General features: G+C 46.6%; 1 protein-coding gene across 25 annotated transcripts in view; it reads left to right on the top strand.

Moving 5' to 3' along the window:
* phldb1 (pleckstrin homology like domain family B member 1) overlaps nt 1-15,522 on the top strand; it is a 229,072-nt gene that overhangs the window by 167,846 nt on the left and 45,704 nt on the right. For all 25 annotated transcript variants that reach the window (XM_033049598.1, XM_033049589.1, XM_033049599.1 and 22 more), the window contains one exon: nt 12,769-13,104. In XM_033049598.1, the coding sequence (XP_032905489.1) occupies nt 12,769-13,104 (336 nt within the window). The remainder of the gene's footprint in view (nt 1-12,768; nt 13,105-15,522) is intronic.

The raw sequence follows: 15,522 nt of genomic DNA, 5'->3' as shown, positions 1-15,522 counted from the left end.
TTTCTAGGTTGACAAAAGTGGTGGAGAAACCCAGCGAGTGCAGCCATAGATGTTGCCTAACCAGCTGAGTTTCTCCACCACTTTTGTCTACCTTCGATTTTCCAGCATCTGCAGTTCCTTCTTAAACAGGTTTGTAGGCTCATTGGCTTGATACATGTAAAAATTGTCCATGATGGATGGTGCTAATGTGCGGGGATCGCTGGTCTGCACAGACTCGGTGGGCCGAATGGCCTGTTTCTGAGCTCAATCTCAACACTAAAGTAAACTAAACTGTTGAAGTGTAGACTTGATTCAGGGCTTGTTTAGGAACAAAGAACTGCAGATGCCGGTTTATACCAAAGATAGACACAAAGCGCTGGAGTAACTCGGCAGCTCAGGCAGCATCTCTGGGGGTAAAGGAAAGGTGACGTTTAGGGTGTATGTTTTTAAGATTATAATTCCCTTTCTCAACACTCGAATGTTTCAAGTTAACTTCTCATCTTTGCGAAACGCTCATGTAAGAAATGAAATTGTACTGACAATAAGATATGCAACTTTAATGCCTCAGGCCAAGGAGATGATGTGAAATTCCTTTGTTGCTATATTAATACAGGCATTGCTTTTCAGTGTTGTCATTTTAAATATCTATTTAAATCTGTTTTGAGCGGTTCAACAAGTTCATGTAGTGTTTAGACAAATAGAAACCATACTTGCGTTGCAAGCTCAAATCTAATTGAGGATCTACAAGGTTCTTTAGAATAGATGTTATCTGAGTGTGATCCACAGACTGTGATTATCAAGGACATGCAGCACAAAACCAGGACAGGTCAAGGCCAGTGTTGGTGTTCCAAACTAAATCCTTCCCAATGCACTTTTTCCACAGCATGTTAGATATCCTTCCATTCATTTCTCTTCACAGTATTTTCGAGCTTCCCCTTGATTAACCCACTCAATCACTTTGTGTGTTTGAGAGTTTCACATTCTCACCACTTTGTGCAGAAAAGGCCATTCTATTTTATGTTTTATTGTCCTGTGCCCCAAAACAAAACAGCTTACTTCTCTAACTTCAAGTAACCTTTACTTTCCCTCTCTCTCCATCCCTCCCCCCTTCCCAGTTCTTCGAAGTCTGACTGTCCTCATTTACATTTTATCTGTTGGCTTTGTTGTAACCTTCTCCTAGCTAATAATGGTCTTTTCTGCACGTTCCTTGATCTCCATCTCCTTTGTCTTGTTTTCACACCTTGCATTTCCTTATCTCGGTATCTCCCTCTCCCCTGACTCAGTTTGAAGAAGGGTCTCAACCTGAAATGTCACCCTTTCCTTCTATCCACAGATGCTGCCTGTCCCGCTGAGTTACTCCAGCATTTTGTGTCTATCTTTGGTATAAACCAGCATCTGCAGTTCCTTCTGACAACAATGTGGGGCATATTGGGGATGATTGTGAGGATTTGATACAGATATTCTCTGGGGGTTTACAGGCAGGAATTGTATAATGAGATACAGGGAGTTTATTGCCACCTGTACCACGAGGTACAGGCAAAAGCTTTTGTTGCGTGCTAACCAGTCAGCGGAAAGACAAGACATGATTACAATTGGGTGGCACAATGGCGCAGCAGTAGAGTCGCTGCCTTACAGCGCTTGCAGCACCGGAGACCCAGGTTCGATCCTGACTACGGGTGCTGTCTGTACGGAGTTTGTTCGTTCTCCCCATGACCTGCGTGGATTTTCTTCGAGAACTTCAGTTTCCTCCCACACTCCAAAGACGTACAGGTTTTTGTAAGTTAATTGGCTTGGCAAATGTAAAAAATGTCCCTAGTGGGTGTAGGTTAGTGTTAATATGTGGGGATCGCTGGTCGGCGCAGACCCGGTGGGCCGAAGGGCCTGTTTCCATGCTGTATCTCTAAACTAAACTAAACATCAACCCATTTATAGTGTATAGGTCGATAAGAGTTGAGATTGCAGATTGTGGAGTGATTGTAATATGAGTTTGTGGCTCTGCGGCTGTGGTTAGCACGTAAATAGTCGCCTGGTTTGGGCGTCATCTTGGGGACATCCTTGGAAGCAAACTGAGCAAGTGGTTCAGATAATCTAAACCAAATATCTGCCACGTTGGAGATAACAACATACTCTCCAAATCCACGGATGGTTTATCGAAGACTAGCATCACTGATTTACGGCCTGTAAACTAATCAAGCGATCCAGACAGCCTACATGTCCAACATCAGGTAACTTGGAGTGAGATGCCGACTCCGATCACGGGGTTCAGTGGTTTACATTTTTGACAGTGTAGTGAGGGTGACACGGTGGCGCAGCGGGTAGAGCTGCTGCCTCACAGTGCCAGTGACCTGGGTTCGATCCTGACCTCGGACGCTGTCTGTGTGGAGTTTGCATGTTCTCCCTGTGACTGTGTGGGCTTCCCTCAGCTGCACCAGTCTCATCCCAAACGTGCGGGTTTGTAGGTTAATAGGCCCTCTGTAAATTGCCCCTTGTGTGTCGGGAGTGGATGAAAAAGTGGGATAACATAGAACTAGTGTGCAAGGGTGATCGATGGGCTGAAGGGCCTGTTTACATGCTGTATCCATAAACTAATCTCTAAACTAAACAAATATCGGACACATGGGAGAGCGTTACAGATTGTGATTTAATTGACAGGTTTAACTGCTTTACATGCTAGATTGGATGACAGATTGAATTACAGACTGGAATCAAACGAAGTAATATGGGCGGGTTCTGGAGAATTGTGCATTTTCACATGGTCGTGCTTCCTATACCGATGATGACATTGGCTCAGTGGTCACAAGTCATAGGAGCAGAATTAGGCCATTCGGCCCATCAAGTCTATTCCACCATTCAATCATGGCTGATCTATCTCTCCCTCCTAACCCCATTCCCCTGCCTTCTCCCCATAACCCCTGACACCCGCACTAATCAAGAATCTGTCAATCTCTGCCGTAAATATATCCATTGGGGGTACTTGACTTCCACAGCCTTCTGTGGTACTGTAGCAGTGGATATAAATAAAGAATTATTAATACCAATCCACCATTTATATCTTGGTTATAAATCTGCCTATAATAAATGAAGATTTCAAACGATGTGTGTTGAAGTTTCCGTGTTTGGGTGGTTAAGAATGCAGGGAGAGGTACGTCTTAAAGGCTCCTGATGCTATTTGACATGACATTGTGGTTGTGTGTAAATGCAGTGAGTGAGTGATTTTGAACAGCATCACAGAGACAGATTGAGCAGAATGGCCTTCTCCTGTGTAGCCCCTGGCCTCCATCCCCCAGTCCAGGGGTGGGGAACCTTTTCACGTTGAATGCCGCATTAAGTTAGCTGTAATCTAACAAGGCCGCATCCAAGAAACTTCAATTAGATATACTTCAAAATGTACATTATTTTGTTAAAATAGCCCTCATGACTTACTAATGTTTTAATTGTGGCTGTCAGTCGGGGAGGATTATTTCGTTGAATCATCTTTTACTCTTTAGTATTTTAAATACGTTCATTTTAAGATTAAAATAAAAAATAATGAAAGATGAACAAAAACATATTAATAATAATAAAAAGATTTGTTCTACAAAATTTGGATTCATTCAAAAGGCCGCACTTAATGGTTTAGAAGTCCGCAGGTTCCCCACCCTTGCCCCAGTCCATGTTTACACTACTCTCTGCCGAGCACCTTTCCTCTCCCCAGCCGCTCCTGGGGCCATGAGTAACTGAAGGGCCTGTCCCACTTGCTGATTTTTTTCGGCGACTGCCAGCATGATTGACTGAGGTATCAGGTCACCGAAACATTAGCGGCGTGACGATGACACATTGACGTGCGGTGTTTTTTCAAGTGTCGCGACATTTTTTTGTCGCCGCTGGGTTTTGAAATGTTCAAAAAATGTTGGCGACTCGGATATGGTGCCGGCAGTCGCTGGAAAAATCCACATGTGGCACAGGACGTTGAGGTGGCAGTGCACCCGTCCAGTCCCACCCCGTCCCATTGTGTGCTGCTCCACCCCTGTCCCCAGCTCCACCTCTCCCTCACACACCAGCTGCTTCTGCAGCTCCACAGTGAGCGATGGAACAAAAATACTTCCAGCCAGCTGCACAAACTGCAATAAATAGTCCGAGTGTCCGTGACAGTTCCATCTGGGCCTTCACATTAGGGTGCTCCTTGGGAAGGGTTTGTGCTTTTCAACACAACATCTGAGAGTGCGGAGAGAGGCAACTGCAACATTTAGAGAGATCAGACCAATGTTTCAATGAATTCAATTACATGGTGGAAACTTATTCTGCAATTGCTTTATCTCCTGTCAGTTGCAAGTAAAATAGAATCTCCCTTTCCCTCTCCCTCCCTCTCCCTTTCCATATTCATCTCCCTCTCTCCCTCTCTGTCTCCTCCCCTCCATCTCTCTCTCCCTCTCCCTCCATCTCCATATCCCTCTCCCTCTCTCCCTCTCCCTCTCTCCCTCTCCCTCTCCCTCTCCCTCTCCCTCTCCCTCTCCCTCTCCCTCTCCCTCTCCCTCTAAGTTCTTTAGTAACTTGTCAGTTTCTTTGTTGAACTAAATTAAGGCGCATGTTGCAATCAAAAGCGCATGAACAATTGGTTGGGAAGAAAGCCCAACTGTAAGATAGACGATTGCGCCTCCTTTTCAAGAGCCTCCTCTCCCTCTCCCTCTCCCTCTCCCTCTCCCTCTCCCTCTCCCTCTCCCTCTCCCTCTCCCTCTCCCTCTCCCTCTCCCTCTCCCTCTCCCTCCATCTCCATATCCCTCTCCCTCTCCCTCTCCCTCTCCCTTTCCCTCTCGCCCTCCGTCTCCTCCTCTCCATCTCCCTCCCTCTCTCTCTCTCCGTCTCCCCCCTAACATGCCATGGTAGCAGATGAGTCAGGCAATGGCCGTCTAGAAGGCCTGAGGATGCTTAACTGAGCTAATGTCACAATTTCCTATAATAATAATAATAATAATACTAGTAAAGCCCCTGTCCCACTTCCCGAGTTACTCACGAATTCTCCCGAGTTTTCCCCTTGATTCAAACTCGGAGATGCCAGCCGTAGGCACTCGGGGCTGTTTGTTTTACTCGTGGATATTTTTCAACATGCTGAAAAAACGTCCCGACTTACCTGATGCCCCGAGTACCTACGGCTGGCATTACGAGCCACTACGAAATATCTACCGACTCGCTCCGAGTTTGAAGCAAGGGGAAAACTCAGGAGAATTCGTGAGTAACTCAGGAAAGTGGGACAGGGGCTTAACCGTGACTGTATCTGGTATAAGAGACTAAAGACTGAGTTGGCTCAGGGAACAAGTTGGAGACCTTGCAGTGGCTTCTTGCAATCCGTGGTGTCTGGCCAGCATTTCCTCATATTGCTCTGTTGAAGTGATAGGATCTTAGGCAAATATTCACAGGCAAATATTCACATTCAGATAAAGCTACCCTGTTAATGGAATTATTTAGAACGGGTTAATTTGTTGTTCAGATACGATTAACCATGGAAAATCTTGTGAATTCCAGTAGCTCTATTTTAACCATGGGGTAATTCCAGAAACTGTAGATTACCAAGGACCAACATTAGCTTTCATTATTGGTTTAATTAGTTATGTGGGATACATTTATGATTTTTTTGTGATTACCATTCTGTGGATTCAGATACATTTTGGGAAACAGCAAGAGGTCATTAGGACAAAGGCAGCCTGTCTTTGTGGTTAGACACAACATGCTGGAGTAACTCAGCGGGACAGGCAGCATCTCTGGAGAGAAGGAATGGGCGACGTTTCGGGTTGAACTCTCTCCAGATCCCAATGGTCCAATGGCACTTTTTTGTCAGATGTGTGAAGTGCAAACACACAGTGACATTATATTGATACAAACAGTCCAGTAGAACATCACCAAACAAGCCCCAATTAGCAAGCGTGAAGAAATAGTCTAGTCATCCTGCTTGCAAGAAGTGCCATGCATGGTGCCATTATCCAAGTCCAGTCCAAGTGCAATGGAGTTTCTGGCATTAGTGGCCTAGATCATAAGATAATCAGATCTTCCTTAAGGCCTTAAGATCACAAGGTCTTCCTTAGGATCTTGGTTTCATCCCACGAATAATACATCCAGGATTACTGTTCCCATTCCCATATTTTCCTTCACCCTAGACGATGCTGACAACTTCAGTGAGCAGAGGTACCTCAAGGTGCCAGAGTTACATCGACAATCTTCACCAGAGGAGAATTGGACCTTTGCCCCTGATGCTATTGGCATGACTGATCCAATGGGAAAGGATCCTTTGCCACCAAACACAATGAAAAGATCTATTTCTACAAATTACCAGCACTGTGGAAAATGCTATAAAGTAATAACCGCAATACTAATGCAAAGTGTTCTTAGTTCACTCAAAGATAGTCCATGAAGTTCACACTTCAAATTGTTGTGTAGAGTTCCAGAGCCTGATACATGTTGGGAAGATTCTTTCCTGGTGATTCCTAGTTTTTTTTTTTGTAACAACTGGTGGATAATTCCTCATGGATATTTGGACCAAGTGAGATTGTCTCACCCTGGATATTCCAAGCCAAGAAGTGATCTTCAGTGAAGTGGGCTCTCTAACTGTGTCCACGTTCAGGGAAACATGGATAAGGAAGGTGAAGTGAAAGAATTCCTGGCAGTGACACGGACAGACAACAGATTGGCTGGCAGGCCGTGACAATTTGTAAAATACAGTGGGATAATGTCGCGGCTCAGCTGTGAAATGTTGCCCTTCACTTGACCCCGCGGCCCCTCAACCTCCCCGCATTCCTCTCGTGTTTCACGGGGATGTGGACGGTGTCTGGGAAACTCGCTGTGTAAAACTCTCAATGGAAAGGCAGCGCGTATTTAACGAGATTAAACGTCCCTGCAATAAACGGTGAATTCCCAGACACTCCGCTGCATGTGGGTTGTGTCACCATCATTCCATTGACTCTTGATGAGGCAAGCATGTGTCCCTTCAAGCTCTGCCCCATTTACTGGCTTCCATGGTTAGAATTGATGCTTCTACTCATTCCTACTAGACCCACTGGGTTACACCAGCAAATTAGATAATGCTCCAGATTCCAGCATCTAGAACCTCTTGTGTCTCCAAGTTCTCATCCAATTACAGATATCGCTTCCTGAAACATATAAGATTGTTAAGGGTTTGGACACGCTAGAGGCAGGAAACATGTTCCCGATGTTGGGGGAGTCCAGAACCAGGGGCCATAGTTTAAGAATAAGGGGTAAGCCATTTAGAACGGAGACGAGGAAACACATTTTCTCACAGAGAGTGGCAAGTCTGTGGAATTCTCTGCCTTAGAGGGCGGTGGAGGCAGGTTCTCTGGATGCTTTCAAGAGAGAGCTAGATAGGGCTCTTAAAGATAGCGGAGTCAGGGGAGAAGGCAGGAACGGGGTACTGATTGGGGATGATCAGCCATGATCACATTGAATGGCGTTGCTGGCTCGAAGGGCCGAATGGCCTACTCCTGCACCTGTTGTCTATTGTCTATTGTCTATTGGCTCCACCCTGCCAGACTGAGCTGGTTTAGCTCATCTCTCCTCTTGTGTTACCAGATGCCTACAGCGGGGCCCAATGTTTAACATCTCTTCTGTCCCCGGCAACGGTATCTTCTTACTTCAGTTTCAGTTTAGAGATACAGCACGGAAACAGGCCCTTCGGCCCACCGTGTCCGCGCTGACCAGCAATCACCCCGTACACTAACACTATCCTATACACTAGGGATTATTTTACCGAAGACCTCCATGTCTTTGGAGTGTGGGAAGAAACTGGAGAAAAAGCACTCAGTCACAAGGAGAACGTGCAAACTCCGTACAGACAGCACCTGTACCCCGGATCCAACCCAGGTCTCTGGCACTGTAACGCAGCAACTCTACCGCTGCACCATCGGGCCTCCCCGCATCTCACACTTATTCATTCTATTCAAAAGCCTTTGTGATGCTCAGTGGCTGCATTTTAAATGGTCCCCTCCTCTCATTCCTTCCCTTCAAGTTTCAAGGCTGCACACAGTGGATAGTTCCAACAGTTCCACGGGCAATGCAGTCTTGCCCCGACATTGCTAAAGATCTCCAGCAACGTACGTTCCTGGGAGATGCTGGAAAATGTCAACTGCTTCTGACGTGGTATTGTTGGGTAGTTTTAAAGCAGAGATTGATAGGTTAAGGACCTCCAAGGCTGCACGGAGTGGGCAGGAGGATGGGGTTGAGAGACAAAAATAGATCGGCCATGATTGAACAGTGGGCGTGCGCGGAGGAGGGCGATGGTTCGCTGGATGATGTCAGGATCCGGACAAGAGGCGATGGCTGGAGGCCCTACAGCAGCCTGGGGCTCGCCTGGATCGGGGCACTGCTCCAGGAGTCCCAGCGTGTGGACCTGACGTGGCCTGCAGCGGCCAGGGTGCGGTGCGGTGTGGTGGGTGGGGCAGCGATGGAACACGGCGACACGTTGCTTGGCCAGGCCAACCCTGCAACGTCACCATGACAACGGGCCTTTAGGGGGAGTTTGAACGTAAAGGGCCTGTCCCACTTGTGTGTCATTTGCGTGTCACGCAGATGGCGCGCGAAGATTTTGTGCATCCCAAAATCCTGGGTGGCCGCGCGCGACTGCGCGTCACTGCCTACGTCACCACGCACGGGTCATGTGTCGTGACGCGTAAATGATGTCGCGTGAAAGACACGCAAATAACTCCCAAGTGGGACAGGCCCATAAAGCAACTTGGAATTTGAAAATGTTGGCAAATCCTGGCGACCCTTGTATATTGTCTCCGGGGACTATTTCTACACACTTTGACTTAATCTAGGATAGTGCTTAATGTGTAGTAATACTTTGCTGAACTGTATGCAAAAAAAATAAAATTCACTGCACCTCAGTTCATGTAACAATGAAATACCATTGGACCATCGACTCATTGCCCCTATTAATGTGAACTCAGTTCTACAACGTAAGGAACACAACTAACATGTTCTGGTATTTGGAGCCTAAACTATGCAGGAGGCAGAGGCAGCCTAATGATTAACGAGTGACCAGCAACATATCTGGAATGTCCCTGTAGATTCTCCCATGTGTGGCCCTTAGCTCCGTGGGAACATTCACTGCCGTTCCACCGACCTGATCGGCCAGCTTCGTGACTCAGCAGCCAGTAAAATATAAAGGAACTTCCTCATCTCCTGCCTGAGTGATAAATGAACCCAGTTGGAACAACGATCATCGTGGTTTATTCCCTCAGCCTGAACGCACCCTGATTGATCGCACAGGAAAAGATGGCAGTACAAGGTGTCTTTGTTACAGTCATGTTCTAAACACTCTTTGCATTAACTTTCCCTGCAGCTGCAATGCTGATTCACTATATTATGCCCTCTGGTTATTTTTCTCTTTGACTACCAATTGTACTTGCTTCATTTTGGACATATATATGGTATGATTTATGGGTGGCGCAGTGGTAGAGTTGCTGCCTTACAGCGCCAGAGACCCAGGTTCGATCCTGACCACAGGTGCTGTCTGTACGGAGTCTGTACGTGCCTCCCCGTAACCTGTGTGGGTTTTCTCCGGGATCTCCGGTTTTCACCCACATGCCAAAGACGTGCAGGTTTGTAGATTTATTGCTTTGGTATAAATGTAATTTGTCCCCAGTGTGTGTAGGATAGTGTACGTGTGCAGGGATCGCTGGTCGGCACGGACTCGGTGGGCCAAAGGGCTATATCTGTAAAATAAACTAGACAAAATTTGACTGGATATCAAAGCTTTTCACTGTATCTTGGTACAATCATAAAGCGATGCCAGCAGCAATAAATATAATGTCAAATTACTGTGGGCGGCAATAGGATCATAGTAATAACAAGGGAACCTTGTACGTTGGAATGTGAAGCTGTACTCTCTGTAGGTTGATGGTGGTGCTGCTTGTACTGTTCAATAAACAAAAGGTGTGAGTTTGCATACATAATAACAGCTCGGATTAGCAGTGAAAGGGATATACTAATGAACATGGGTACACAAAAATGCTGGAGAAACTCAGCGGGTGCAGCAGCATCTATGGAGTGCTATCTCCTCACACTAATGAACATGGCTGTGAACATTCAGTTGCCTTGCAATGATGTTCAATGTGTACTGAAAAGTATGTAAAAAACATTTTGATAGCAATGCCATTCACAGATTGCTGTGCTTGTTCAAACCACTGGAGATCTGGGCACATACTTCAGGTTAAAAAAGACACAAAGTGCTGGAGTAACTCAGTAGGTCAAGCTCTCTCTCTCTCTATCCCAGCCTGGGGTAAATGTACCTCTAGGGGGTAAATTTGTTGATTCTGGATTTGTACATATTTTCTCTCATTGACTGACTGTTTGGTTCTGGTATACCGGTATCTGGTCATCATTAGTTGTTCATAAATAAGTGGAATAACATTGTTATGTGCTATTAAAGTTGCCAGTGGTAAACGGGACGAAAAAGGTTGGGAATCACTGCTCTAAAGCAACCACGCCTTAAAGACACATAGAGGTTAGCTGGAGAATGCGGTGACTGATGTGAAAGTCAGGCACCTGACCTCGGCTGCTCGCTCTGGTTGGCGTTTGTCACGTCACCTCGGGGAAACAAGGGGCAGGGAGCAGTGAGGGAGCGTTAAACGCGCTGGCAGGTTAAGAGCCATAAAGAAGCAAGGTTCAGCACCCTGGGCTCCATGCGTGAGAGAAATGCCCTGGGAGTTGTGTGGATTTTAAATCTTCTCGCCATTAAATGGACCTGCAGATTCACAAGGTTGCGGGAGCTGGAATCATCGATCGATCGGTCGTGAGTGTCTTAGTCCTGAGGACAGCATGAAACATTTCTCGTTAACTCTTCAACTGCTGTGCGGTATTAGTCAAATCTCATACTCGAGTTAATTGCTCTGTACATGGCAAATAACGATAGGTTAGTCAGATAAATAGAATTCCTGGGAGGAATGTAAAGACCTTTTAAAAACTAAATCTACTGTTGAGGAATTGAGATGAAGCAATAAGTGGGTTCATTCAGGGCTGCACCAAGAGCAGGGGCTGAGCATGAGGGAGAGCAGGATGTGGAGAGGGGAGTTGCTTGTTGATGCCAATTGAGGGCATGAAAAACCAACAGCTTCTAGGACAAAGGGCAAACTGAGAGAGACGAGAGGTCTCACAGGTTTGAAATCCTGGGTTGATTGAAGGGGGAGCAGTGAGTGCTGAGTGCAACACGGCGAGGGATAGGAATGAGGAGGCTGGGAAAGAAACAGAGCTCTGGCAGAGAACAGTGAGAAGCATGAGTATTTGGTCTCAACTTCAGAGAGATTTGTCTGCCACAGACGGCTGCGGAGGCCAAGTCAGTGGATATATTTAAGGCAGAGATAGATAGATTCCTGGTTAGTATGGGTGTCAGGGATTATGGGGAGAAGGCAGGAGAATGGGGTTAAGAGGGAGAGATAGATCAGCCATGATTGAATGGTGGAGTAGAGTTGATGGGCTGAATGGCCTAATTCTGCTCCAGAAGGAGTTCAATGGTGAATCCGTATCTGTCATGGCCTCACTCTGCCCTCCGCCAACTTGCAGTTCGACCTCCTGCTCACATGCCTGTGTTTTTGAATTCTTGTGTGCTTCCAATTTCCTTCACTTTACCAGTATGTACAATTGCCTGATTCCCAGCTTCTAACTAAACCTCTCTGTCTATCGATCGCACAGCTTCTTTTAGATGCAGAATGCTTGCGTTAGTTTAGTGTAGAGATACAGCCAGGCCCACTGGGTTCAATTTCCCATTCACACCAGTTCTTATGTTATCCCACTTTCAACCCACTCCTTACACACTAGGGGGCAATTTTACCAAGCCCATTTAACCTACAAACTTGCCAGTCTTTGGGATGTGGGAGGAAACACATGTGGTCACAGGGAGAACGTGCAAACTCCGCACAGTCAGCACCCGAGGTCGTGGTCACACCCGGGTGTCTGGTGCTGTGAGGCAGCAGCTCTACCCGCTGCTCGCTGTGCTTTATGGCGTGGACATTTCTTTGTGGTTCGCTGGCCAGTGAAGTTGATGATTCTCCTGTGAGATTCTCCAGCAATAACCTGCACCAGCGTGGTTTTTGTATTGATTAGTGAGTGAGTGTCCCATTCACAATCCGCCAGGCAGTTGCCGAAACACGAGGAAACTGGAAATAAATCCATGACATCTGGGCCTTTCATCCCAAGTGTGACTGTGTAGAGAAGCTCAGTTGTGACACAGAGCGTAGAAGTTGTAAGTAACTGACATGTTCCCATGCAAAACATTCCCTCCAGTACAGAACGTTCTTGGACATTCTCGTCACATTATGCCCCGTGATATCGCTGTGTTTTATTTAGTTTCAAGCTAGCAAGTTGTTAGACTATTGAGGAAACTCGCTGGGTGTCCCAGAGCACATGTCTAAGGGCATGGAGAAGCTGTATAAAATAAACACACTTGTGTTTGCACACCAATAAAAAGAGAAAATGCTGGAAAAATCACTCGGACGATTAGGCAGCGACAATGGAAAGATGAGCAATTTGTGTTTCAGACCAACAGTTCTCATGCCCAGGCTGGGATGTGAAATCCTGGATCAGAAATCATAGATCTGAAATCATGAATATGAAATCATGAATCTGAAATCATAAATGTGAAATCATGAATCTGAAATCATAAATGTGAAATCATGAATCTGAAATCATGGATCTGAAATCATGAATCTGAAATCATGGATCTGGAAATCCTGGATCGGGGTGTTTGTACGAGTTAATTATTTTTGTGTGAATTACATGTTTCAGAAGGCCAATTCTTTATTTCCTCAGGAGCGGCAGAGGCTGGAAACCATCTTGAACCTGTGTGCTGAGTACACCAAGGCAGACTCGCCCACCAGCCCTGACATGGGCAAGGTGCACCAGGCTGCCGCCGAGCAGCTGCAGATCGAGGAGCCGAGACTGTACCCCGGCGTGGCCGAGCCTGCTCCCACCACCACCAGCAGAGGCACATCCATGGACAGGTGCACAGGAGGCAAGGTCTTCAGCCAGCCCAGCCCAACACACCCAGCCCAACCCAGCGCTCAGAAACCACGGGAGGGCCTGGAGAGATCTGACGAGGAGAACCTCAAGGAAGAGTGTAGCAGCACGGAGAGCACGCACCACGAGGTAGGTCGGTACAGGCCAGCTTCCCACTCCTTAGTGATGGGCCTTTGCCCAAACTTCCTCTCCTTTCCTTACAGTAAACATTCTATAATTACAGAATGTGGATGGCACGGACCTGAGCTACTATCTACCTCATTGGAGACCCTCAGACTATCGTTAATTGGACTTTACTGGACTTGATCTTTCACTAACCATTGATCATTTATCTGTACACGATATATGGCTCCATTGTAATACGTATTGTCCTTCTGCTGACTGGTTCGCATGCAATAAAACCCTTTCACTGTACCTCGGTACACGTGACAAGAGACTAAACTACACTAAGGTGGCCATTCACTAGTCAAGTGCATACTAGCCCCATATGAGAACAGTACTTTTGATCCTAAATGTTGTAATCACCCCAGAACCTGCAACTTACTTCCTTATCCTCTCCCCTGTTAAATGCTACGATTAAGGGCCTGTCCCACTTACGCAACTTTTTTCGGCAACTTGCCGGCACCCCGCCGCATTCGCAGCAGGTCACCGAAAATGTTCAACATGTTGAGAATCCAGCACCAACCAGAACAAGGTACGACTCTTTGGGTGACTATTCACGACCATACAGGTGACACGTGTCGACATGTCGCGGGGGGGGGGGGGGGGGGGGCGCCAGTATGGTCGTGAGTAGTCGCCCAAAGAGTCGTACCTTGTTCTGGTCGCCGCTGGATTTTCAACATGTTGAACATTTTCGGCCACCTGTTGTGACTATGACGGGTGCTGGCAGTCGTGGTAAAATGGCGTACGTGGGACAGGCCCTTTCAGTCGCAGCTTTCCATACCCATCCACTCTCCTCACACGGTTGTCTTTCCACACACCTTTGGTTCTTTTGCCAATCACCTTCCTGTTTCTTGACTTTGCCACCAAAGGATATTGTTTCAATCTGAACTTGATGACCCTTCAGCCTCTGATGTTCCTTTCCCAGCTTGTACTGTCCAGCAACATAACCAGGGCCACTCTCCCCAGAATCATTGCAACTAATCTCTTTTCCACTCATGCTCAGGCCCTTCGACCCACTGAGACCGCACTGACCAGCGATCCCCGCACACTAACACTATCATACACACACACACTAGGTACAATTTACACATACACCAAGGCAATGAACCCACATGCCTGTACGCCATTGGAGTATTGGAGCAAACCAAAGATCTCGGAGAAAACCCACGCAGGTCACGGGGAGAACGTACAAACTCCGTACAGGCAGCACCTGTGGTCGGGATCGAACCCGGGTCTCCGGCGCTGCAAGCGCTGTAAGGCAGCAACTCTACCGCTGCGCCACCATGACCGCCCTTTCCATCTTCACAATCTAGCTGAGCCAGGGTTTCACACACGTTTATCTTGACTTTATTCAACACATTACACTTTGACTTCAACATTTGATTCCATTGACATCCACAGAACTGAATTTCACAGTCAGGGGAGCGTGCACTGTTACATTTAACACTACGGATTAGGGATGGAATTGTAGGCAATCAGTTTTCACAACAATTGTTTCCCTAAATTGGGAATTACAGTTGACGCCAGATAGAGCACTTCCCAAATCTAGAATTTAATACGGCATCTAAAAAATGATTCAGATTGTGTTGCCCAGTAGGAATAGTACATATTAAACGCAGCATAAACTTCCTCTCCTACTTAGTTCATATCTTAGATAAATATTGTGGATCGAGCATTGGGGAATGCCAGTGAGAGTTACGGATTATTAGCAGGAATGTGTGTGTGAATATGGGCTGGGTTGGTGATAGGAGTGAGTGTTGGAATGTGTCTGTGTGTTTGGAGAACCAGACAAACACTGGATTAGTTTGCATTCACCACAGAGTTGTATAACCCCGCTGATTTAACCATCCCTGACTTGTCCACAGTCAGCTGCCGTTTTGAAGTCTATTATCACCACGGTAACACCTCACAGGAATAGTCAGGAGCACCGGGAGTGGAGCATTAATGGTGTACAGGAGGAATTCTTGTACGTCGAGGACTTGGCGAGCTGAGAGAAGGGAATAACTAAACCGAGAGTAAGCTGGAGAGACTGGGCTTGTTCACACCTTCTGGCAGACGAGGTTCAAAGAATGGGTACATGTCAGGAGTGGTTTAGCACGAGAAATTAAGCAGAAACTGTTTCCAGTGGCAGTAAGTTCAGTCCACAGAGGACACGTATTTAAGGTAATTGTGAGAGGAAAAAAATTAATCCAGTGGCTTGTTCTGAGCTCGGATGATGGCCTGAAGTTACATACAGCACAGCAGGCCATTCAGCACATCATGCCTCTGCTAGTATTTGTACTACGTGCTTGAAAGCGCGCACCATCAGACTCAGGAACAGCTTCTTCCCCTCTGTTATCAGGCTTCTGAATAGTCCTTCCACAAGCTAGGGTAGTGTCCGATTCA

The sequence above is a fragment of the Amblyraja radiata genome, chromosome 33 (genome assembly GCF_010909765.2).
Source record: "Amblyraja radiata isolate CabotCenter1 chromosome 33, sAmbRad1.1.pri, whole genome shotgun sequence".
In the NCBI taxonomy this organism is placed as follows: domain Eukaryota; kingdom Metazoa; phylum Chordata; class Chondrichthyes; order Rajiformes; family Rajidae; genus Amblyraja; species Amblyraja radiata.
Note: the sequence above shows the minus strand (reverse complement) of the source record. Positions and strands in the feature narration are given on the sequence as shown.